This window comes from Schistosoma mansoni, chromosome W, assembly GCF_000237925.1.
Source record: "Schistosoma mansoni strain Puerto Rico chromosome W, complete genome".
Classification (NCBI taxonomy): Eukaryota; Metazoa; Platyhelminthes; class Trematoda; order Strigeidida; family Schistosomatidae; genus Schistosoma; species Schistosoma mansoni.
Window position 1 is genome coordinate 28,114,695 of NC_031502.1, and position 27,817 is coordinate 28,142,511.

At 37.7% G+C, this 27,817-nt stretch overlaps 2 protein-coding genes across 2 annotated transcripts in view; both read right to left on the bottom strand.

The window, feature by feature from the left end:
- Smp_179720 (putative oxysterol-binding protein) overlaps positions 1–6,276 on the bottom strand; it is a gene marked incomplete at both ends in the record, with an annotated part of 30,470 nt that extends 24,194 nt beyond the window's left edge. Inside the window, 3 exons of the mRNA XM_018789224.1 lie at positions 358–446; positions 2,841–2,970; positions 6,178–6,276. Coding sequence (XP_018654689.1) covers positions 358–446; positions 2,841–2,970; positions 6,178–6,276 — 318 coding nt within the window. The remainder of the gene's footprint in view (positions 1–357; positions 447–2,840; positions 2,971–6,177) is intronic.
- Positions 6,277–16,535: 10,259 nt separating this feature from the next.
- Positions 16,536–24,392, bottom strand: Smp_210580 (sad1/unc-84-like protein; the record flags this gene model as incomplete). The annotated part of the gene is made up of 4 exons (XM_018789225.1): positions 16,536–16,741; positions 18,389–18,617; positions 20,313–20,636; positions 24,051–24,392. 4 exons carry the CDS (start codon positions 24,390–24,392, stop codon positions 16,536–16,538), a joined length of 1,101 nt encoding a protein of 366 aa, XP_018654690.1.
- Between the last annotated feature and the right edge of the window lie 3,425 nt (positions 24,393–27,817).

Consider the following 27,817-nt stretch of genomic DNA (forward strand, 5'->3'; position numbering starts at 1 on the left):
TGAATTCCAAAACCTTCAGAATATATAAGCTTTTCCAGAAAAAAATTCAGCACTCAGTAAGAATCACTAAGTTATACATTTTATCCAAACAGTATAAGCCTACTAGTTATGTTTCAAAAACTAGCTCGCCAAAAGTAAAAATACTTTACAACAGTACTAAACAGAGAATAGGTTTTGTCCATTATGTCAAGATTCCTATCTCACTACATATTGCCAATGAGGCCACTTTTGAGTAAAACAATATTTCTACTAGTAACAACCTATGTTGGATACAAAATATTAGAAAACATTGACATTAATATTGCTGTTTAACAAGTTGCTTTTTTCAGTTTATATGACGAGAGAGAGATCACTAACCTGATTAAGAAGAGCATAATTCTGTGTATGTAAATCCCTAGCCTCTTGTAAAGCGTCTAGCCATTTTTGACGTTCATCTGAGTTACGAGCTGAAGAAGAAAAAATCGATCTTTAGGATAACTGGATAAAGATGATAGGAATAGATTTTGGAAACTAGTAAAATGAGCACTGATTTAGTTAAGCAGCAAAGTTTACAGTCTTTACTGTTTAACTTTCACTAGAGTAACAATGCGTTATAATCCACGAATAGAAGTTTGCAAATTGTATGAAAACTTTACACCCACATTTTCCCCTATCAATAAATATACAAGCTTAGAAAGCGAATATCTTATCATGACAGTCATATAAATCCTTAGTTTCGAGTTGTACTTTTATTTAGAGATGAACAACTAGACGTTATCAGTATTTCATTTTATTAGTTAAGGGTATTAAAACTTAGGTCTAGAGTTTTTACTCATCCCTTCTACAACAAAGCAATACTAATCACCACGCACTCTGGGGTCAAGTCCTTCAAGTGACAATGAATAATAAAAGAAAGAGCGTGACACTAAATAAAGGGAAGTGTTTGACTGTAGCCAATACTGTAAATCAACATTCATATTGATCAGTCAGTCAGCTACAACGTACGATCAGGCACATATATGCATCGGTCCAAGCTGACATAACTCATCATCACAACAAGAGGAACACCAAATTTAGACGTAGTTACTTCAACGGTAGTAATATATAAAAGAAAGATTTCATATAAGGATATAATACAGGAAGAAAAAAAGATATGAAGCAATTTTAACCTCATAGTTTAAGGGGAGACAAAGAGTGTATACACCTACGTCATTGTGATAGATTCTCAGCCATGTAACCCAGTCTCCAACCATTGGTTACGATAGTCACGCGGACACTAACCAAGTAGTCTTCATCTACCAACATGGCTCAAACCAGGAGTTAGTGACTTCAAGGACTGATGCCACGTTTTGGTTTGGCCGCCCCTAACATTCGTCCAACCATCTCCAACACTAATCAGCATTGCGCGTCGTGGTAACCGGTGGTTGGGAATGTATAACACGTTGTCCAACCATCTCAGTCGATGGAGACTCATGGCCTCATCAACTGATTTACAATCATTCCCTAATACCCTGCGTCTAACCTCACTAATACTTACCCGGTAATTCCAAAAGATGAGAGCAATATTTTCAAGACATCTGCGATCAAATACTAGTAACTTACGGGTATTATCTACTTTTAATGGCAACGTTTCGCAGCCATAAATTAAAACAGCAGTAGGTCTGTGACGAACTTGAACAAAAATAGAGATAGTGGACAGTCATGCTGAACGCCACTTGGGGATGCAAAATCATATTATAACTTCAGCACTCAGTCGCCCAGTGTTATTGCTTATTTACCGATCGGCAGTTCATTTATTCGTTCTAACAAATGAAAATACGCTTATTGTCATCAAATCTTACAACCCCCTTCCGTATCAATATCATGTCCGCTTATCCCAAGAACAATACGGCGCTTCTGGGACAGGTCCAGAGAAAAACAACTAAAAGAAAGCTTGAGGTCAGGAATAAACCCTACCTAGTTGGGCCGAAAGTAATGGGTATAAAGCTTTTACAATACATAACGATAATTTTGTATGGCATGGGTATATCATAATGATAACAATTGTCTTTATTAAGAATGATCTATTCCAAGCTTTCATAGTAAATAATGATCATGACGTAGCTTAGTGCTTATAGTCCCCCATTTTAAATGATCATCTTTAAGTTTTAACGGTAAGTAGAGGCTAATAAAAAAAAACATGATAACATGGTTGCATAACATGGTAGCATAAGTGTACGAGGAGACGCTTTCATGGTCAAAGTATGTAGGTTGTAAAATTCACCTCCGAATCAGATAGTGTTGTTATCTACTTCCAATTCCCATACTGTACTGAGAAAAACTATCACATATATATCCCCTCAAAAACCCCTATCAACCATTGACTAATATTTTGGTTTTTCAGGTTCCTGGATGTTTATACCGTTTCTTATCTATAGCAATCGATGGTTAGAGACCTTGAATGACATGGCTTAAAATTGTTTGCAATGGCGAAGGAGCATTCACTCTTTGTGTTCTACCAAATTCTAACCTTCTGAATTCTTCATGTCCTTATCCTTTTTCTCTTTACAAATTTGTTTCACTGAGTTATACTCCTTCAATAACATCTTCAAACCCCAATCTTTCATATAATGCTTATACTCTTACTACTTCTACCACTATGGGATTTAAATCGAAAACTGCATCTCTGTGCTAATGTGGTATGGCAACTCGAATTGATGTACGTACGTACGAAGTTCTACGTTGTGACTGACTGACTGACCATCTGGTACGGGTCAAACACAATGTCCACAGAACAATCAGTTGGGCACTTTTGCACAGAGCATTTTGAAATTTCAAACAAAAAAGCGTAACGAAGACGGAGAATAAATTAATATGGTTACCTTGGAAGTGAAATGTTTTGTGGTCAACAGTAATGGTGAATGTACTATCATCCTCATCATCAATCCCAACTTGAGCATTTTTCAACTTTACACATCCACGTCTATCGCCTCGCATCATCTTCTCTTTAGACTAACAAAGGGAAAAAACAAGGATTTTAAAACGACTACTTTATGATGAACTAACATAAACTAGTCAAGGACTGAACATTTTAAAGAGAGATTCTCCCGTAACAACAATAAAGATGTTAAGCTTTTGAACAAAACTCAAGTGAATATCTAGCTTATAATGTAAGTCGTGCGTACCTGAAAATTTGGATTAGGTGGATTCCCTATAAAATTATCAAGATCTCGATTATTACGACCTAGTTACTTATTGCTTAATATTCTTCGGACACTACTTCACTTGACAAGTCCCAAATCAGAACACGGTTGAACAGGAACGTGATTATATTCCAAATAAACAAGGCTGAATAGAAGTAGGAAGCATTATATAAAAAGCGTTAGTATATTTGTAGTTTTACACAAGAAGCTTTTAGAGTCTTCTCCAAGTATCTGCTAGGATTGGTTGGCTATTACTTAGCCAATCAACATGCCCCAATGCAATACTGCTCAAAAAATGCTTTATCCAATCTAGATTACACTAACAAAGATCTAGTAAGCAATTAACACAAAAAGCAAGAGTTAGAAGTTTACATTACAGTAGCACATGATTCAGGGACATGTGAACTGGTGCGTCGCAGGCTGAAACGTAGATGGCTAGACATTGAACTAGTTGTAGTATGCCATAGTCCAGAATGTGTAAATGATTTTCTCCTAAGCAAACTTAAGTTCTGGTGTAATAGGGGTAAAAGCCTGTAGTAGGAGACTTTAATGCACCATACATAAACTGGATAAACTTAGAAGTAAGGTCATCGACAACGTCACTTGATTGGAAATTACTAAAAACCACAATTGCACTAGCTTTATTACAGCACATTAGAGATCCCACCATACATCAATTACGAAGCGCCTCGTCTCTTTTGGACTTGGTCTTCACACACGGTGATGATGTCAGTCAAATGACTTTCCTCCCACCTCTAGGGAGAAGTGATCATGCAGTTCATGGCTGAGATGGCCTGTCAAACAGTTGCGCCGGCCCGTCCTAACATATGGAAGACAGACTTGGAGGCGGTAAACTCTGCAGCATCGGCTGAAAACTGGATTATTGACTCTGTGCATCAGTAGAAAAGGCATGGACTCATTTCTGACAGTTATACAATCGGGTAACCCAACCATATATACCCTGAACAGTACCAAAAACGAAGAATGGCCATCCCTGGATGGGCCGATATATTCGTTTACTAAGACAAAAGAAATTTTGGAACGTTTCCATTAGCCTTGGCACAGTAAATACTATGGAACGCTAGAGATCCGTAGGAAATAAGTGTATAATTAAATTCCAGGAAGCTCAGAAAATATATGAAATGCAGTTGGTACAATCTGCAACCAGGAGACTATTCTCGTGCATAAATTACAGAACAAGGATGCAGCATTGGGTTTCCAGCCTAATTAACGAAGAAAGTGGATCTGAAATGATAGAGGATGATCAGAAAAAGCAGAGGCTATGAGAAGCTATTTGGGAACAGTCTTCACTCAAGAGCTTATTCTGGACGAAGAACTAGACCCAAATACAAAGTCAACAAACCGTTTGCTCACTGTGGACTTTGACCGAGACGATGTACTTAAGGCCATTAGCACCTTAAACACGGAAAAGTCAACAGGACCAGATGAACTACACTCCAAAATCCTGAGACATATTGCACAATATATTGCAGCCCCACTAATTGTGGCATTCAATATGTCACTTGGCCAAGGTGTGTTACCTACGGACTGGAAGGATGCAACTGTCACTCCAATATATAAAACAGGACCAAGACAACTTCCATCGAACTACAGACCTGTAAGCTTCACAGAGAACAGCATGGTTTCAGCAAAGGCTTGTCTTGCACAGCAAACCTTATAGCAAGGGAGAAATGGATAGTCTCTAGGTAATGGAAAATCAATGGATGTTGTCTACATAGATTTCAGCAAAGCAAGGTGCCAACAAATAGACTGCTATTGAGGCTAGAGAATCTTGGCATTGCCGAACCCCCTACTAAAATGGCTTAAAAACGTCCCAGTAGGTAGTAGACAGAAATTTAGAGTAAATTCGAAGTGCTCCACCCGAAAACCAATACTTGGTGAAATACCGCAAGGTTGTCTTAGGTTCTTTACTTATTATACTGCATGTAAATGAACTCCCAAGCACAGATGAGTTTCCAATGTTATTATACGCTGACAATGTAAAAATCTGGCGAGAATTAACGGAGCATGAGCATTTCAAGCAGACAAATAGCGATTAGCTGATCTAAAGAGTGGCTGATGCCTGTCAACGCGCATACTGTGTTTACATGCTTTATGGGGATACGAAGGTGAATTGGTACAGCATAGCGGAAGTGTCTGTACCCATGGTTCTGTCTTACAATTATCTTGGGGTGACAATGAGTTATGATTTTAGGACCACAATCCACTGCTCTGAAGTTGCAGCTAAAGGGTTTAGAACCCTAAGGGGTTTAAGATGGACATTCACTAATTTAGATACTACCATGTTCACTACAGTATACACAATCTTAGTGAGAACTAAGCTTGAAAACTGCGTCCAGGCTGCAAGCTTGTTTCAAAGGTGACCCGGATATTCTGAAAAACGTACAGATGACAGTTACCTGTGTAATTCAAGAACTCCATGGTTTACCATACAAAGAGCGGCTTGAATAACTAAACTTATTACTCTATCCTATTGAAAATTAAGAAGTGATCTGATTTTGGAGTATAGAAAACTAAGAGATGATTGTAAACTTAATATATCCTTTATTATTCTTCCCAGTAGATCAAAACATTTCAAAGAGCAAAGCAGGCGAGTAGGAGAGCCACAAACGAACAAAATACCCGTGACATACAGGTTTTCACATATCGATTCTTTAAACCTGTTACTCAAAGCAGCGGTAGACTAGACACTCACAGAATCACACTAGGAAAAGAATAACATATGCTGTAGGCGTTCTGCCCTCATTACGCATATCTGAATCTGCAGAAACAACAGCGTATGGTTAACATGGACATCTCATAACACAAAACTGGAAAAATTTCTCGTCAAAAGTGCGCACATTTGATCGAAAAAGATGCATAAAAAGCAATATGTTGGAAAGGCTGGATAACTGACTTAAAAGTGACAAAAATACACGCGCTGTACCATTTCTCTAAGTGTGATACTCTTTGTCTTTCGAAGAAACTGTGAGACCGCGAAATTTAAAAAACTAACCGTGTAATAAGATAAAACCCCTAGGCTTATGTCAAGCACAAACCAACGATATTGCCAGCCATTGACGAGATTGGTCCATTTGCTTAAAGGGCCTTCCATCATAAACGAGTTATCCATATTTTCCGCATTCGAAAACCTCAGCACACAATGAGCATTCGTCCAGATAAACAACATATTTGAACACGAGGACCAAGAGTAATACACTAAATTTTCACTCGGTAAAGTTCAGACCATTAGGTTTTATTTCAAAATTTCTTTGTGAAACACTGCACATTGTTAGAAATGCTAATTTTTTAAGTGGAAATCCGCGGTATTAAATATATTCAAAGTCTATTCATATTGCTTTTGGTTTCTCGCCTACCATTCAATGCTAGTTTGCCAATATTTATTCATTGTAGAAGCATTTTGAACACAGTTAAGAAACCGTGTTGTGTAACAAATCGACAAGCTGCATTTTACCAAAACCGCCTTCACTCTTCAGCAACTAAATGTCGGTGACCTGTGGGAATCGTCTCCATGAAAATCATGTGGTAGTTCACTTCGCTAGAAGTTCTCACTTCGTTATTCAATCGCACTGGGTTAGGACGTTCTAGCCATTGGGCATTCAATGAAAAGTTCGGGATCACAACCTGAGTTTCTATGGTCGCTATATCCTCAGGGACGATTTGTTCTAAAAGTAAATATAACGACACCCAAATTATCAGCCACGACACAAAATGGCGGCATGGGATTGACCCGCGTTTTGCGACTAGCGGAAACACCCAACCGTTTCTGTCACTCTACGTGTGAGAGATTGGAAAGACCTGTCACCAACAATTTACTGATTGGATGCACCCGATGATTTTATTACAAGACATGGAAAAACTGCTTGGACGCACCATTCTAGCGCAGAGTACACGCTTTGACACCTAATATGTATGTTTACATTTTTATATAGACAGCCGCCTATTCGTTTAGTTTCAGCTATGACCGTCTGAGATCTAGTTAGCAACCCAATGATCTAACTAGGTTCAGTACTGGCCAAAGCTTCGAGAAATCTCTACTACTATTGCTATTTTTCGTTCCGCCGTTATGAAACGTGTTGAATGCTAGTATCTCTTTCGTCACTGATCAGCTGCTTGACCTGATTTCAATTACCTTAATTATGGATAGTTCACTGACAATCGGTTCAGTACACTGAGGATACCACCAGTATTATAGTTTGACGACTATTAACCAGTAACACCTTCTATAATCGAATCGTCCCTCACTCAATTAAAATCAAAAGTCAGAAGCGGAGAGGTTGGAAAGATATATTTGATGCGTTATCAATATATCGAGAAGCGGTTGTTCTAATTATTATTATTATTATTATTATTATTCACAAACACCTTATGGGTACATAAGTGCTGTGAAGAAACCATTTCGGCTAATGAACGCAGGAGATGTTTCCCACGCTGAGCTGTAACGTGATATGATGCGGATGCATGACCGAACGCCTTCAGCTAAACAAGTCCACTAAGACTAATGTGGTCAGCATCCAATGTCAAACACTTACAGAGCTATTGATTTTGGGGAATTATTTACAGCTACACATCACTTCCCCCCTAGTGAGGTAGTGATGACCCTACGACGTGGACGGCCATAAGTTTAGACCCAACGAGTTTGTCGTTGGTATACACTCTTTTGATAGCTTGCTATGTTTAGCAGCGTCTCGTCGTCTTTCCTTACTATAAAGAGCCATGAAATACAATATGGTAATCGTAAAATAAAATACAATCGAGATCTCGGTTCTTTATGTACGACATCGTTCTTTTCCAGTCATCCTGGAAAAGAAAAGAAATTGAACGTGTCAGTGCATGTCGACATACACTCGCACTTGCGCAAGGACACAAGGTGAGAGGAAAAAAAGGTAAATGAACTAATACACTTGCGACAGCATAAGAGCGATTTTAAAAATTTTCTTTGTTTTTTTCATTAAAAAAATATACTCTTATTAGTAAAAAAATTTTTCCAGAAAATCTGTAAGTATGAGCTTATCAAATTTTTCATAATAAATAATGCAAAGGAAATTCGAGGTAAGTTTGTGTCCTATGTGCAATAGTCGTTTAAATGTTCTGGAAATCTTACTCTTCTTCCAGAACGCGTTGTTTCAAGTTTCTCTTTAGTTACTGACGAAGTATCAACGTGCGTGTTGGCTGTTGGATGAGACACTACAAGTGTAGAAGCCATGTCGTTCGAATGTACCGAAGGAAAATAGACGTAGATAGGTTTTCCTTTTAAATACGCTGCCTTGAGGCAATCGATACTGATGATATCGTTCGTGCCGTTCTTATCGACTACATAGTACTTAGGTTCATGTTGAAGAACTTTGAAGGGTCCTTCGTATGCTGATTCGAGAGGTCGTCGATGTGAGTCTCGACGAACGAAGGCATGCGTACTATGTCGTAATTCAGGTTGAACGAAGACATCAGTTGATTGAGGTCGAAGGTGAGCAGGTTTAACTGAACGCATTGCGTTTGTAAGCCTACTCGTGTAAGAGTTTAGATCCATGTTCAATGAAGAAGATGAAGGATCTATGAATTCTCCTGGAAGTCGGGGTGTCGTTCCATAAACAAGTTCAGCTGCAGTGTATCCAATGTCAGCTTTCACTGCATTGCGGCTACCTAGCAAGACGAGTGGAAGAGCGTCTGTCCACTGTGAAACGTTTGTAGCTGATAGTGAAGCCCCAAGTTGTCTATGAAAACGTTCTACCAACCTGTTTGCTTGTGAGTGGTAGGCGGTCGTTCGGAAGCGAGTGATTCCTAATAGTGTGGTCAGACAACGGAAAGTTCCAGATTCGAACTGGCGTCCGCGGCCTGTAGTGATCGTGGAAGGACAGCCGAAATTTGCTACCCATCGTTCGATGAAAGCGCGAGCCACTGTTTCAGTAATAATGTCTTTAATAGGTACTGCTTCAGGTCATCGAGTGAAACGATCTACGCATGTTAAGAGATATGAGTATTCATTTGAATCTGGTGAGGGTTCTACCAAATCTAGATGAACGTGGTCGAAACGAGCGTCAGGGGTTTTGAAAGAGCCTAAGGAACATTTGTTGTGTCTTATGACCTCATACTGGCAGCTTACGAGGATGCGTGCCCACTCCCTCACGTCTTTATTCATACCAGATCAGCAAAATCGTTCGGCTATAAGCTTGATGGATGCACGAACGCCTGGATGAGAAAGATTGTGCCACGTATTGAAGACGTTGCGTCGATAATGTTTTGGTACTATTGGACGATCCCTACCTGTAGATGTGTCGCAAAGTAAGGTTTCTTTACCTGTTCCCATCTGCTTAATACTTAGTTTAAGAGTTGTCGAGGATAACTCATGCTGAAGATCAATGTCTTCTTTTTGAAGCTGAGCGAGTTTAAGAAGGTCGATTCCTTGGAAACTGTTCAAGGACGTTATATAAGACAAGGCGTCTGCAAATACATTGTTTGCTCGAGAAATGTGTTGTCTATCTGAAGTGAACTGTGAAATGTAGTACAGTTGTCGAGACTCTCGGAGTGAGTACTCGTGTGAAGACGAACTTAAAGAGAAGGTAAGAGGTTTGTGACCGGTAAAAAGTGTGAATTCTCTTCTTTCGATGGAATGTTGGAAATGCCGTACAACACATTACATAGCTAGGAGTTCCCTACCGAACGTGCTGTACCTAAATTCAGCGTCTAGCAACCGTCTCGAGAAAAATCCTAAGGGTTGCCATGAGTTGTTAACCCATTGTTGCAAGACTCCTCCGATTGCTGAGTCGGATGCGTCTACGGCGACACCAATGGGCGCTTGAGTGTCCTGATGAGCAAGCAGGGTTGCCTTAGCGATGTGTTCCTTAACTGTGGAGAATGCTTTACGGGTTGTGTCGTCTAAACTGATTGATTTTGCATTTCCACGAAGTTGGTCGGTTAACGATTTCATAAGTGACGTGCATTTTGGTGTGAACCATCTATGGAAACTTACGAGACCGTTAAATGTACGCAATTGCATAATGGTAGTCGGTTCTGGGTAATCCAGAATGGCCGCCACTTTGCCTCTTAGAGGTCGGATGCCTTGAGCAACAATAGTGTGTCTTTCGTGCCTTAAGGTAACCCTCGTGCTATTGATAGAAGGAACCAGAGAAGTAGTGAATAGGTCTTTATTTCGATCTTCGCGCAGTCACAGTGGAGCGTGGGATTATCTGTTCAGACAAACAAAGGCTCTCAACATTCAATATAAGATAATAGGGAATATAACGCTTACAAAAAGTAAGGAAGTGAATGAATACTTGAACAATACTGTTTTAGCATATGCTTGGTTGTTTGGGGTCAACTCTTAACCAACTAACCTGAGCTGTTACATGTCCTAAGAAGTCTAAGGAGTTGGTTCCGATTTGGCATTTCTGAGTGTTTACAGTAATGCCATGCCTTTGAAGTCATTCGAACACAATGTCCAGATGCTTGAGATGCGATTCTCTGCCTAAACTTGCTATCAGACAGTCATCAACATACGCATGTACGAAGTTGAGACCTCGGAAGACGTCGTCTATAAACCTTTGGAAGGTTTGAGCAGCATTTCTTAAGCCGAAGTGCATTCGTAAAAATTCGTAGAGTCCGAAAGGAGTTATGATGGCGGTTTTAGGAACATCGTCATCAGCCACATGGATTTGGTTATAAGCTTTAACCAAGTCGATTACCGAAAAGACAGTCGTGCCTTTCAAGGTAGCTGTCAAATCGTGAATATGAGGCAACAGGTAACGATCGGGAATGGTTTTAGCATTCAGACGCCGATAATCACCAGTTGGCCGCCAATCGTTGCTGTCCTTTTTAGGGACCATGTGCAATGGGGACGACCATGGACTATTTGATGGTCGAATTATCCCTAAGTCTATCATGTGGTCGAATTCGTTTTTGGCTAACCTAAGCTTTTTGGGAGCGAGTCGACGGGCTTTCGAGAAAACAGGTGGTCCTGTAGTCGAGATGTGATGTGTAACATTGCTGGTTACACAAGGCAATTTCGATTGCGGTTGGTATATCCCGGAGTATTTGTCGAGTAATGATTGGTACAGGGGGTCTATGGTGTGCTTAATCGTGACTGGGGATAACCTGCAACCAGAACAAGGATTTACGCAAACAGATAACTTAGTGTTTCCGTCTATTAACCTTCGTGAGCGTGTGTCGATTAGTAGATTGTGGTATTTTAACAGGTCTATACCAATGATTGGCATAGAGACATCTGCAACCACGAAAATCCAGTGTATGGGTTTGCGTAAACCCACGTTAAGGTAGACGTACCTTTTACCGTAAGTAGCGATCGGCTTTCCGTTTGCCGCCTGTAAACTGAAAACAGACTCGCAAAGTCTGTCGTTGGGATTTGCTGGAAGAACGTTAACTTCTGCGCCGGTGTCGACGAAGTAGCGAACTTTCGTAGTCACATCCGTGACGTATAACAGACGGCTGTGTTCGCCGGCTGCGGTTGCCGTCAACGCGTGCCGGCTGGGAAGTTCCCCGAAATCTTATTCGTGTCAGTCGCCTTGGACTTCGGGTAATTGCAGGGCTTCCTGCAATTTCTAGAGGATTTACCGTACTGGTTGTGATACCAGCACCAGTCGGGGTCGCTTACGTGAAACGCTACTACGTGGGGATTTTGACCGACTACGGTCATTACGAAATCGAAGATAGCGTGTCAGTGTATGACATAGTTCGGTAATGTCATTCGGGGTCGTTTGAGGTTTTTCTTTGACTGAAAAGACCTCGGCCTTAGATGATTTTGTGATTTCCAAGATGCAGTCGGCAGATGCAGCCAGCTCGTCTATGGCGTTGTTTTGAAACGAGCAAAGCCTGCACCTGTTGAGGGAGTTTAGACAAGAAAAGTTGTCTGAATAGGCCATCATCGAAAGTTCGTTGGCCGATAACCTCTCTCATTCTTAGCAACATGTCTGTCGCAGAACCATGTTGCAGGTCGATATTGTTAAGGAGTTGGTCTAACCGTTGTCGATCAGTTAAGTCTCCGCGTTTTAAAATCGACCGTTTGAGAGTTTCGTAAGGTTCCGGAACATCACTAGTAAACATACTAGGTGTTACGTACCTGTTGAATTCGTGTGGTAGTGCCTTAACTACCGCGAGGAATCGTATGCGCGAGTCCGTGATTCCGTGCATGCAAAAATCAGCTTCTGCGTAGCAGAACCAGGACTCGATATTGTCGGGCCAAAATGGCGTTAACTGAATCGAAGTAGGGGGAATAGGCTTTAACTTAAAAACCTTAGGTGAGTGTTCCGTCATAGTAAAGATCGAAAAATGTCTAATTAAAATATATCCGGGAAAAACTAGCGAAAAAAGTATATCGCAATATATAAAATTCAAATAAAGAATAACAATGAATAATAATATTCCAAAAAGGAACAGACTCACAGTTTGTGCGCTTGGTGTACCAGATCACGTCGGGCTCACCACTGAAGATACGACGGTTATTCTAGTTTTACAACTAGCAACCAGTAGTACCTTCTATATTCGATCGTTCCCGACCAAAGGAAATCAGAAGTCAGACGAGAAGAGGTAGGAAAGATATATTTGATACGTTTCCAATATATCGAGAGGCGTTCGTTATTAGCTGACTATGGAAACGTAGGAGCTGTGTCCCACGCCGAGTTGCAACGTGATCTGGTACGGATGCATGACCGAAAGCCTTCAGTTAAACAAGTCCACTTAAACAACGTGGTCAGCATCCAATGTCGAACACATAATGAGCTATTGATTTTGGGGAATTGTTTACAGCTACAAGTGCATCCATTTATGTTTGGACCCAATAATCACGTCAGTTTGTACTCATTACAGACAACGATGCGAAGGGTGATAACCTCACAATTTCAATATGCGCTCAATCACAGATTTCGAGCTCACAAACAATCCAGAACAGAGAAAAAATAATTGGAAACCGTAATTGCTTCTCAGATAATAGTTTTTAAAAATTAAACTCAACTACTGGTACGATCAAACGCACTTAGTCTTACATTTAACTGAAGCGCTCTACTTAATGCAGTGAACAGGCTGTGTTTCCCTAATTCCAATGAAATACCTTATTTAGATCCGAAGAGAACAAAGATGTGAAGGAAGCAATACCCAGTTCTTCAATGTGCATCAGCTAATTCGTATTGATTTTTATCATGGAAATAAACATTTAGTTGTCAGTCTCCGAAGAATAAGAGATATAATGATAACCTGGTTTGGTTTTAGCGAATTGTCTCCGGTCCAAGGTTTCAAAAAAGTTTGCTTTCGGATTCAGCTAGAAAAATAGAAGGCGACTAACGTTTAAAGCTTAAGAAGTATATGTCTAATCTATTTACAATCTTTCGGTGTTAATTTAAGAGAAAATCAAGACATTCAAATTTATCCCTTTTGATTTAGATATGATTAGATTTACATAATAAACGTATATATGTGTATTCATACAGTATGGACTGGTGATCTTGGTAGAGAACTCCAGTGTTTTTCCACCAAAGTTCAACAGATGTCTCTTCCAAACTTTGCTGTAGCGTCGCCAATTCAGTTGTCATACCTTTGAATGTAGGGGAATAAATATGAAAAATTTTCGCTTCAACTTTGACGGTAACCGTTTTCGAAATGACTGCCTCCATAGACTACCACTGCTTGTTTTAAATAATTAAAAGGAAACATTTCAACCAGAATACCTCTTACTGCGCAATGTCTATTGAGAATGCGGAAATGGATACAAAGGGACTTAGGAAGTTGATTGAGGATAAGGCAAACGATGCAATAGAAGGAATACAAAGATGTCGCGATACATATCGAAGAGAGATGGCTGAGTGTAAGCACTTTGTGATCGATAAAGTAATAACCAATGAAATCTGGACAGTAACTTGTTCCTAGGTATCTACTTTTTTTGCTGATTTAGAAATGCGAAGTCAAAAACAAGAAAACGTCGATGACGGAATAATACAGGGGCTCATAGTAGAACTCATGGAACAACTCGAAAACATAGATACTCTTTTGAGCGAAATTCATATGTGTAGAGATACACTTTCAAAGCTAAATGAGATGTTAACTGGGAAAGTGGATTCCAGTTGATTTACGCTCGTGTAAATCTTCATAGGCGTTTTTTGCTAAACGATTATATCTCTAAACTTTACGTGAACTGAAAAATTCAGTCAACTTAGTATGTTAAATACTTCATTTTTCCTGGAAATTTTGCGTAATTTCAATAAAATGTCTATTCTGGAGACCGGATTTTAAAACGATCATTAAGTCTATCACGGATTAATATGTAAGCAGTTATTATGATCCGATTACTTTTTGGTGGAAAATGACTCCATCATTTCCTTTCCCAAGGTAACATTTAAATTTCCTATTAGTCACTTTATTTTCACCATCGTATAGTATGTTATCTCAGCCGTTCTAAGTTTACACATTTAAACAAACGTTTAGTAGTGGAAACAATGTTCACATATTGTATCACCTCATCTAAATGCTTGTGTTCTACTATAACTTTCGCCACCAACTTAGATGTTACATTCGATTTGCATTTAGGACGCAGTACATCAACCAAATACTTGTATAAGATGAACGGATAACATTTAGCCGAATGACTTGTTGTCTTGTTTACAGTGACGTCCGTAATGCTTCCTTATTTCTACAACTTTACGAATTTATGTTCGGAAATATCGATGTAATTCTACACATTTGACTGTGGATAGTATAATAACATTCTACTATAGTCTGCTCTGTGGTTTCAACAAAATAAGACAACTATAGTGAGCATATATAACTGTGATAAATTACTAGTCATTGAATTTTAAAAGGAAAATACTGTATGCCCCCCCCCAGAAGTTGTTTATTGCAAGTAATGGGTTAATAATAGTTTTTAAAAGTAATACTTATTCGGTCGAACAAATAAAACTCTTGCTTTCGTTGATGAATAGATCCACGTAATGTTTCAACCATCGATAGTATATAGGTTCAGACTTATCAGTTGGGCAGACAGTCAAGACTTAATTCTCAGTGAAACCCTAAAAACTTGAATTTGATTAAATTAACATTCTTATCATTGATTTAATGGACTAATATTGATATAGTGGAATTAAATTAACACTAACTGTTTTAGCTAATGAAAGTGTACACGTTACTAGTGTTACAAACTGGTACATTTGTGTGACCGCAACTTGAATTGGTTCAATCAAGTAGTCAAGAACAGTGTATAAACTTCATACTGATATAATTACAGACTGTAGCAGAACGTTATACAAGTCATACTATTGCATAAGGAGTCTTAGATGATAAGTTAGTATGATAATATATTATCAGAGAACAATAATCGACTTCAGTTTGAAATGAATGGCTCCATATCAATCACACACAACTACACGGACAGACTTTGTACTAAAATCTAAAAAAGTGAGAAATGCAATTATTTTGAAGACAGGGCAAATGTAGCAAACAAGTGTGTTCATCCCAACAACAGTCCTAATTTGTAGGTATCTTGGCGTAGAAAACTTACATTACCAAAGTTCCAAGGGTGCCACAATTTATCTCATACATTAATCGTACTCTTTAGTACTAATACAGTGGCTGAAGAACAGCTCAAGGCCATTACGGTTCTGGGCGTGTTCTGCCAAATAAAAAATTCCAATCAAACTACCATTAGCTTGTAAGGGTTATCGAAAATATCTCGATGCGTTTATTTTTAAAACCAACCACTTAATATTCCAGGTAGTCTACCAAATATGAGTCGAGTAAAGCTTCACTTTCTCTTGGTTTTACGAAATTAATTTCGTAGTTTGAGCGACGGTTTTATAACATCAAGTCGACAAGTATAATACATGTTAATAATGTGAATTTCCTACTCTGGGTTGTCAAACGATTATTAAAGGGGTCTTTATTAACAAATACCGTTCCATCGACATAACTAACAATCTTTAGTTACGAAGATTCCAAATCGATGTTAAGGAATAGCTTTGAAACAAACCGTAGAGACGACAACTAAATCTATAACATTTTATGGTAGGTTGATGCGTCCAAACAAGTTGACCAATTGCATAGATTGCGCGAAACCTATTGCAATTTACAACGCTTGAACATGTACCACACACTATATAAGTTTTCTATCCGATTTGGCATTCATTTGCAAAAAAAACCAAAGATTGGGATGTTAGTTGATGAAATGAAAGTGTTCTTGGTATTGTGTACATAATAAACAAATTGTTATATATGTAATTTAAGAATATCGCAAATAATTGACGTATGTTTGTGCAATATTAGAGCTATGTTTACATCCATTGAAGTAGTATGAATAGGACTACTTACATATTAAGGATGATTATGTATTATCAAAAAGTATACGTTAAGACAAACGCGGCTTTATGTACTTTTATATACAACAGATTTTTTTGATGGAAGAGCATAGAATCGTGAAGGAATATTTTCAAGTAGAGCCCTCTTCCAGTCTCCATTAGTTTCCTTGGCTGCACACATTATTGCATGAATGCAATTTATGGATAGGGTTTTGCTTTTGCCATTTCCCCATCTCATATAGCGATCCAAAGGTAAACTGACACATTTTATGCCTTGAAGACATCAGGTGTTAGGAAAAAAAACGAAAATGCATAAAGCTAATTATTATAAAATTGAAAAGAACAAAATCACTACATGTAATTAATATAATACTCCTCAATAAAAATATAAACAAGCTATCTAAAGACATAGCAACATCGTGGGCGTAAACTACCAAAATAATAATAATAAAGTTCACAAAGGGGAACATAAAGAAGGAATGACCACAACTACAGTAGTATAGGGACAGAAAATGGTTACAGAAAAAAGATTAAATGTAAATAATAACCCAATGCTTATTGTATATGGGAAGATAAACTATACAAGTGAAATCGAGATTATACGATTCCATAAAAAAAAGCGGAAAAAGACTATTCTTCCGCTATTCAGAGAACTTATTTCTATCATAAAAGTAAAAATATCCACACATTTCGTATGCACCGTTTCTCAAGTAAATCTTTAAAGATATGAATACAAGTCAACAGGCTTGAGGATGCTAACAGGGGAGTGACTGCATGATACATTGGGACAATTAAATTTTAGTTAAATGACAAGTCAAGAAATTGCTTTTATTTCCAAAAAAAGTACTGCAAATATTTGGTAGCTGATACTTTTTACTAGTTTCTTTTACGTTTCAAAACCACTGACGAAGTAATATTGTAGTTTGGTGGAAAGATGGGCTTCGTTGCGGGGCACGGAATTATATAGTGTGTGTTCTTGACAGTTACTTTGTCTTTGCACCCACATTGTATCAAACAGTTATTGAATAATCTACATTTATCTATTGCCTTAGTATACCAGGGAAATTTCAAATTACTACACCAGGATGGAAACACTTGGTTAGATAAACTAAGTAGGATCTTGGGTTTAGCTTATTAAGATCACAGTAATCATTTGGCACATACAATTTATGGTACGAAGTAGTTCTTAACTTGGCCTGTAAATAATAATGTAAATTTTAAAAGGATGACCTTGTTTACAAAAAAGACTGAGTTTTGAATGATCGACACAGTACCAGAATATGTAATACGTTTCTACTACGAAAAAAGTTATAACAACCAAAGGATAGAAATTTAATAGTTCATTATTTGCAAATGCTTCCGAAATAACACAGATATCGATGTTATATACACTACTGTGAGCAGCGAGGAAAACAGCAGTTACAAAGCAACCGTATAACTCTCTAATCCAAACCAAAAGAAATAAAAATCTACAGATTACAAGGAACAAGATAAAAAACGATTTCAGAATATAAGTCAGAGATTCTAAATTTAAGATTAGGGTTGAGAATAAATTATCATGTATATAACAAATTAGAAGCCAGTTTAAGGAGGAAAAAATGGTATAAATCGAAACCTAGAAAAACAAATTAGAAGGGAACTTGGAATTGCTAATCGCTTAATCTGTTAGATACTGACACAAGAACATCCTTTTCGAAGGGATCAAGTTCTGATTTATCTGGATGCTACTGAAAAACAAGGATAAGGGGACTCTACTTACCTATCCTGACCACTGCGGTTTTTCATTTTCTTATTAACACGATACGAAAAATATAAGAACAAGGGCTAAGAATATGAGTCCACTAAGTTAATACTCAGTCTTATGCAATAAACTTTGGTATTTTCTTGATAATTACCAAATACAAACCAGTTAATACTTACGTAACTGTCGGGCTATTGCAGAAGAAATTGGTCTCCGAACAGCTTTATCCACTATTGCCCCAATGACATAAGCGGCATTATGGTCATATTCACCAGCTTCAAATGTTTGACGTGCATTTGGAGACAACAATATAACAGGCTGTTCTAAATCATGAATAGGATATTCATGGGAAAAATGATTGGGAGTGATTGTCCACGGTAACTCATTCAAACTTTTAATAGTTGATAGCTTTATATTTGTACATCAAAAGAATGAGACACATAAGACTGAAATTTAGAGAGCTCGTTGATCAAATATAAAACGGAAAGTATCAATAATCATCTTAAAACTATGTCAATTAATCGAGTGGCTAGTTAACACAATTCGAATGTTAGATGATATTTGGTTAATACGAGAAGATTGTATGGATAGAAAATAGACAGGACTGTTAATGTAGATTTTCAGAAATCATGACGAGATTACCAATAACTGAGATTTCGAAACATATTCGAAATTTTGTCTTTATCAACTTCATGAAACCATCCAGAGTCAGGATGCACTTACAAAAACTAGTTCAGAAATACTACTCGTCCTAAGTGGCGAAATAATGAACAGATGTAGCGTATAATAAGTAAGTGTCAAGCTGTTTAAATCAGTGTTTTTAGATTATCTTAGTGATATCTTCGTTCTATTTAAAAATAATGTCTGACTTTTGAATTTACATGATACTATCACTAAATACAAAAAAATTACAGATACTACCGTGTTTGGAAGCAAAATATCATTAACTCATAGTGATAAAAATTTTTAGGCACCAGAGACGATTAAGTCCATGAAAACATTTAACATTATTGTTACAGTCAGTCGAAATTGCTGACGCAGTTCATACTATCTCATACTTCTTCAATAATTTAAATAACGATCAGGGTATATGGTGTTCTCGACTATTTCACACGATGTGATGTTATGTATGAAAACAAACAAAGATCACTGAAAGTCTGGCAAAGTAATTTTAGTTTTATTACTGATTGAAAGACGAACCGTATTTAAATATACTAGTCTTCAATAGACTTAATGTTACAATGGCTATGACCCATTCATTGATAATCCAAGATAAAATAAAAATGCGACATTGCAATGATACATCAATGTTATATATAAGAGTAAAGCGAAACATATCATCGCTAAACATAAATTCGTATTTAGTCATGTCTTATGATTGCTGTTAAAGTATCCTAAGTAGTCATCGATCAGATTGGTTTCAAAGTTATTTAAAAGTCTAAAGATGTGCATATTGAACTAAGAATATGGATCTGGATTTTGATGTTCACCTTTAGTTGCTAAATGACTAACCTTTACTGAAAATTCGTAAATGTACTACTCATTAATGGTCAAAACTTAATTTGACTGGTTTGAAAAAAGACAAACTTTAAGATCGTGAAATTCGTCCAGATTACGGGTTATTATTGAAAATGAAATGGTGGAGAAATGTTATATCGCTAATAAATCTCTTAAAAGATTCTATGCTTTGTATTTTCTACAGATAACTGAAAGAAACAACAGGAGACTCACAAGGGCAATATTGATGGAGAAAGGCACATGGTAATAGACAAATAGGGATATACGCAGACTTTATGAAGACAAAATGAGCGAATACATAGTATTGATATCCTTCTACTATTTTAGAAGTCCTATATTTTTAGGTTGATTAAAAATTCAAGACATCTGAAAATCACTGTCCTATAATTTCAAAATCCCAATTATCAGAATTACTAGCGAAAACCATTAGGTATTATTACATCGTCCTTTCTAGCGAAATATTAGAGAACGCAAATGTAAACTTAAAAAGCCTAATAATAAGAAGTCGTAATGACTACTACTCACTAATATCGTGAACAAGTTTTTACGATGATTACTTATAACTTAGAAATCCAATAAACAAACCTTCGCAGTCACACCAAAAGCTTCTTCCATGTAAGCAAACTGATTTGTTCCTTGTTTTAAACCACAAAGCACCATATGGAATGGATGGGGTCTCATTATACGATTTCTGTTCAGCACATACGTCATTTGATTAGAGAGAGACTTTAGATCAACTAATCTCATCTCAGATTCATGTGAGAAATCAAATAATAAAGGCTGAGCTGAATCGGGACATCGTATTTCAGAAGCTTGCCAAAAATCCCAATGTGAACGGGAACACTTATCATCAATTACTCGAAGAATACGGTCAGAAGATCCAGGTTTTCTTTCAGGGCAAACAGTTACCTAGTATGGTAAGAACAAAACATGTCTGATAAATTTAACCTTACTTTTAAAACGTTCAAACATTCCTTTCTACAAACCAGTGATATTACTAAAGAATACATGTAAAGAGTGGAAAATTAATAAAAACAGTGTCAAGATAAGATTCAATATAGAGTATGTGAATATTATCAATAAAAGTATTTAATTTCACACAATTTCTTATTTTAACACACACAGTTTCATATTAAACATGATCGTTACAGAGTTTTTGTTTGGAGTCAGAGTTTATTAAATCAAGGAAATTTCGGTAACTGGATTATGACAGGAGTCGATAAGTCAACTACAACAACACAGGACCAGGCATATATATGCATTGGTCCAAGTTGCCATGCTCATCAGCATAACAAGATGAACACCAAATTCATAAAAGTAGTCACTTCAATGGTAGTAATATATATTAAAGATTTCATGTAGAAATGTAATAAAGGAGAAAGAATTAGTTCATAAAAAGAGAAGTATAAGATAACTTTAACCTCATAGTTTAAGGGAAGGCAAAGAGTGTATACACCTACGTCATTGTGATAGATTCTCAGCCATGTAACCCAGTCTCCAACCATTGGTTACGATAGTCACGCGGACACCAACCAAGTAGTCTGCATCTGCCAACATGGCTCCGACTAGAAGTTAGTGACTTCATGCTCTGATGCCGCGTTTTGGTTTGGCCGCCCCTAAGTCTCTTCCAACCATCTCCAACACTAGTCAGCATTGCGCGTCGTGGTAACCGGTGGTTGGGAATGTGTAACACGTTGTCCAACCATCTCAGTCGATGGAGACTCATGACCTCATCAACCGATTTACAATCATTCCCTAATACCCTGTGTCTAACCTCACTAATACTTACCCGGTGATCCCAGCAGATGTGAGCAATATTTCTAAGGCATCTGTGGTCAAATACTAGTAACTTACGAGTATCTTCTACTCCTAATGGCCACGTTTCACAGTCGTATATTAGAATAGAACGCACTGCCGCGCAGTATACTCGTCGCTTAGTCGATAGACGGATATCTCGTCTTCACCATAGGTGATGTAAGTTGGCAAAAGCCAAACGAGCTTTCTGAATTCGTGTTGAAATTTCGACAGACACCAACCCATTAGAGCTGACCACACTTCCAAGTCAACTTGTCGACGAGTTCGATTACTTCACTCCCTATCCTTACTTCAGGTGTTGACGCAGACCAGTCCTGAAGTAACAATTTACATTTAGAGGGGGAGAAACGCATCCCAAATATCCTGCCATTGTTGCTCAGTGCTACGAAAAGACTGCATTTTATCAGCGTCTTCAGCAAACAGGATGGGATGATCAATGTTTGCGACCAGTCAGATACGATTGCATTCAGTTCCCAGATTTTAGCTAAAATATTAGTCAACCTGATCGCTAAAACTGAACCACTATGCTTAAAGACCTCTGGAGTCAATACATCTGCTCTTCCTCGTTTCAGATTAGCTATGGCCTTATGAACTTCAGCTAGAGTCGGGGGACCTACTTCAATGTACCATTCAGGCTGTTTGGGAATGGTGGGTAACTCTAGAATAGCTGAAGGCCAGCTGAACTGTGCTCTAAAGTGTTCCGCCCATCGTTCTAAGTGTCTGGGCTGAGAGCAGATAAGGGTTTCGTCTTTTTCCGGGATTGTTTCGCTTACACTTGACTTTCTAATTCTGGTGACTTTAGTTGTCCATGGAATTTACCTTTGGCTTCCTCGTTGCTGAGTTCAACTCTAATGGGTCTTCTTAATGTGGCTTTTCCGCGTCCAGTAAGACGCAAGCAAATACATGCTCGTATCAGAGCATGGTCGGAGTCTAAAAATGTATTCCAGGAGATCTGCTGGCTGATTTGACATAGACCACGTACGTGGAAGGCTCCAATATGTAGTTTGTAGCGAGGCTTCAGTAGACCTGGGATTGTATTTCGCTCACTAGAATCGTTGGCAATGGTGACACATGGAGAGGAAGTTTGGTGGTAGGAGGATTAATAGGAATTGAAGAAGGGAACTGATTACGAATACAGTGGTCTTGAGTGCTGCCCACCCCGTGGAAGGGAATTTTTATAGGTACCTGAAAAGGAAATTAGGTTAGAGTTGGTCTTACTGACCCGAGAGCGTAACCGTAGTGCCCAAGGAAAAAGCGCTTGGGCCCGTCACACATGATCTGTTTGTGGGTATTTCTGTGTTAGCTCCGTACTTGTTGGGACCTTACCGCCGGAGACGGATATCAGTGGGATAAGGCGAGGTGTGTATTTTTAGGGTCGACCTTTTCTAACACCAACCCTCCTTGTGGGAAGGAAGCATCGCTGTTATACTGGTTGTTTGAGGGAAACCCTTTACTGCTGTCACACTTCCGTACAGTCAGCAGTACGACTTCGCCCCAGGACTTTGGGTTTGCTGCTTTTAGTGTCACCGCTCTTCAACCGACCTGTCTGGCGTGGTAGAACCTTGAGGATATCTTGCATTCACCACAAATGACGTAAGTCGACAGAAGTTAGTCGAGCTTTCTGAATCGGTGACGAGATTTTGCCAGACATCAAGCTATAAGTACTGATGAGACTTCCAAGATAAGTGAAGCGTTCGATACTCTCAACCACTTAACTCTATATAAATAATTCAGATTAGTCCCGAAGCAAAATTTTGCATTGAGATGGAGAGAAACGCATCCCAAACATACTAGCATTTCCGCTTAGGACTATGAGAAGACTCTTTATTTTGTCAGCACCTTCACCAAACAGGACTACGTCATTCCCGTATTTTAAGTCAACAAGTGAATTTCCTAGTAGATTAATCTTTGAAAAGACAGACGATGTGAGCATGTCTCCAAAATGATGTTTATAATGAACGTTCCACCAACAGTTTCTAATGTCTGATCTGAGACTGGGTCATCGTCTGTAATAGCGGACGTGCATTCAATCTTTATCTTCCTATAAAACCAGAGTCTTGAAATCTCTTTATACCTTCGTTTTCTATGCGTAATCTATGTTTTACTACTAATGATGCGGTTACCACTCCTACTACCCTAGGATTCGTCTTGGAATAATCTTATCTCGCCATGTTTGTTGGTGTGGCGACATAAACCGATGCATATATATCACATTTTACATTGCGTACGGTAATGGCGTTAGTATTAGCATGACAATAAATGGTAAAAATCTTAACCTCAAAGGGAAAACGGATTCCTATTACATGATCGAAATACATTTTATCCACACCAAGTCTTTCTGATCAACATCATGGTATACGATATGATCACAAACAATCCTAATACGTTGATCGAAATGTTATCGAAAGAAATAAAAGTAAGATCCACTACTTCATATTTAAAAACGAAAATGCCAAACAGATAAAAAGATTCAACAGAACAAACTTTAGTGGCATGCTATATATTTACCTTTTCTAACTTTTTCATAAGAGCATTTTCTTCGCGCTTCTCACACTTGAACAGAAACCTCAGAAATTTTACTCGAGATGTATGACTGGTGCAGCACAAGAGGTCCAGAACATTCCTTTTGTTTAAACACTTAGGAACATCAGCACCTTTTTCAAGCATATTTTGATATTCTGCCATACAAAATTCCAACCTTTCTGTATCCTCAGGTGTAAGGCGACTTAAAACTTTATCTGGTTTTACCGTTCTGTCTAGAAGATATTCAGGAATTTGAATCTTCGAAAAACATCTCTTTTGAATGATCCACTTTTTCGGAAAACTATTAATGATGGACCGAAGGAACATGATTTGGGTGTGATTAATTGTTCCGTCAGATGTTGATCAAATATAAGAGATCCAACTTTGATGATTGGTTTTATATGCCTGAAAAATATTTCACATGAATAAATACTAGTACTGAACCTTAGAGACAGTAAATTTACATTAAACACAAGATATGGTTTGATCACATGGCTCCAATGCTTACATTTAGATTCTTTAAGTGACATAAATTATATGGAATTCGTTAATATCAAACACATTGCTAAACCATTGTATCTATTTGTATTTATCAATCAACTGGTAAGAAACTCAGAACATGGATGTTTTTGTAATTTTACCTCTTGAGAATGGAACCACTTTGAGTCTTTCTTCCCGTTTAGCTTTATACAAGGTAGCTTGTTATGAAAACAATGGCCAAATTAAAATTAGAATATTTCATAATAACCATTTGATTGATAACTTTTCAACTAACCACCGATACCAGCCAGATTGTTTGTTCTTACGATATGCAACGTTTCACACTTTATATGACCTGGAAACCAACACCAATGTTACAAAAAGTATTCATCATACCATCACAGAATGAGAACGAAAAAGCACTGAGTGTTTATTACTACAGGTGTTAAACAATCTACACACATCAAAGTACACAATGGACTGAGAAAACGTTAACGCTTTATTTGTGAGGATATTCTGCAACTGCTATATTGTCGTGACTAATTATAATTACTTACTTTAGCCAGTTCATCAAAACTGTGCAAGTAGACTTCAAGTTTGTAAGTTATAATCTCAAGAATACTTCGAAAGTAATGAACTTTAATTACACGTATTTCGATCAATTTATTTGCATTCATTAATAAATTTAAAAAGTTGTATTTTCTATAAGAATGTTTTAATTAGTCCCCATGTGAAGTAGTGATTTGATAGCTACTTTAAAAATCCGTACCATACTAAGGACAGTATTAAATGAAGAAATCATTTACATTCGGCTCCTAATTAGACTGCAAGTTCAGATCCCACCGCAACTACTTCACATTGAGTATCTGGGCAATCTCACATATAACAGGTAAACAATTTGCCGTACTGTTTATTGGGTAATAACTAAATAAATTCAGTGGAACTCAACAGACATCTGAAGTAGTAAGTCATTTTCATGCTAATCACAATAATGTTTTCAGGAAATTTTTACTGCACTTCTAGACACAACATAGCGACTATTACTTATTTGCATAAAATTTGAGTACATGGACACGTCCTCTACTGAGCTACATTACTTAACTAAACTCTAGTATGAACCAAGCGTCTGTTTAAAAGCTAGAGACGTCTCGTTTTCCAAAGCTACATAAAGTGTAGAAGGGGTTATAGGCAGTTTTTCTACCAAATATCCTCTTTATAGGTGGGGTTAAACAGTCAACAATAAGTTCTAAACAATCACTAGTGCTACAGGTAAAAGACATACAATTCCATCGGGAAAACATTGAAAAAGACATTTAGTCGTAAATAATGGCATTTATTTCTAAACACAAAGTTAAATGAGTGAACATACGATCAAGTGGTGATAAATAGCCATATATAGAGGTGAATAAACTGCGTTTCAACAGTATCGAATAAAAAACTGATGAGATTAGGTGCAAATCTAAAAGATTAAGGTAGCACTAGCAGAAAGAAAAGTGGAGTGAAATTAGGAGCTAAGTATGACTAGCCATTTATCATGTAAGCATTGACTTTATGTTTGAATTTTCATGAGAAACCATGACTAGAAGGGCGAAAAAATTGACTGAAAAATACCCCAAACCGTGATGCAGAGGACCAAAGCATTATATGAAACCGAAAATAAAGAAATCCAAGTTGTTAAAATTTCAGTTTGAAACAAGTTTATGATAGAAAATTCGCATCTTTTTGTAGTCAGAGTAAGTTAGTACAGTCTTACCACGCTTTACTTGGTAAAATTATAATATACTACCAACCTTCGGTGATCTCAAAATTGATCATACAAGTTTAGTGTTAAATATTTCCCAAAAAGCAATGATATATTGTGCACAAATTCGATTGTACACAGCTTATAAACTTACGCTTTGAGGTATTGAAACTTATTTATTCAAATGCAGATCTCTAATTCTGGGATCCCACTATCAATAATTGATTCCAGATATTTCTTCCCCACAGAGCAGAAACTAGTTCAAGCATTCATGAATGTCATAATATAACGATCCGAACGCATATGCATGTTTTGAACCGTTTATGCATCTGTTGGTTATAAATATGTCACACAGTTTATGAATGATGACAAGACTCACTTGACAACTTTCTTCAAACGAACGAACAAGCAACACGTAATCACTGATTAATCTTAGTAATATTTGGACGAGACTTAATTAATGGACAAACCAGTGAAATTAAGGATAGTAAGTCTTAGATTTCGGTATGAAATCCATTCATCATATAGTTAAATGGCATTTTGGCATTAGAGCTAGTCAGTTTTTGATAAAAACACTTCCTTTAACTTTTAACCCTAAATTCTAGCCCGAAAACCTTAAACTAATTGAAATCATGTTTTACCCGGCGGCAGCTCTTCTGGGACTACATCCGGTCCCGATTCTGGGTAAACGAGGAGGGTTTAGCGATGTGATAAACCTACCTATCCCGGAAAAGACAATTTAAATCTTCATTCAGAAGAATTATGAGGCCTCATGGTGAAAGCCATGATTCTTCGTTAATCACGAAGCCGATGCCCTACCTAACAACCCGAGCAACAATTAAAATAGATACATGGAATTTTCAGGCAATGTGGGAGACTAAGAGGACCAATCAAATAACTACGGAAATGAGGAGATACAGCTTGGTAGTGCTTGAAATAAGTGAAACTCGATGAAACCAGGCTGGACAGAAAAGGATAGATGACGTACTCTGATCATGAAGATGAAAACGCTTCGCACACGCAAGGAGCCGCTCTAATGATGTCCAAAGAAGCATGAAAAGCACTTATAGAATGGGAATCTCATGGACCCAGGATCACTAAAGTATCCTTTAAAACAAAGGAGGGAATCACAACGAATGTTATCTAATGTTATGCGCCCACCAATGATAGCGATGACGTCATTAAAGATCAGTTCTACGAGAGGCTGCAATCGATCATAGCGAAGTGCTCAGGAAAAAACCTGACTATCCTGATGGGAGACGTACATTCGAATGTCGAAATGGACAACAACGGTTATGAAGATATCATGGGACGACATGGACTGGCAAAAAGGAATGAGAATGGCGAGATATTTGTAAGTTTATGTACATCTAACGAAATGGTTATAGGCGGCACAATATTCCTCCACAAACCCATATACAAAGCTACATGGGTTTCCCCGAATCACACTACACAGAACCACATCTATCATATTTGCATCACTAAAAAATTCAGAAGGTCAGTGGAAGACGTGAGAACCAGAAGAGGAGCT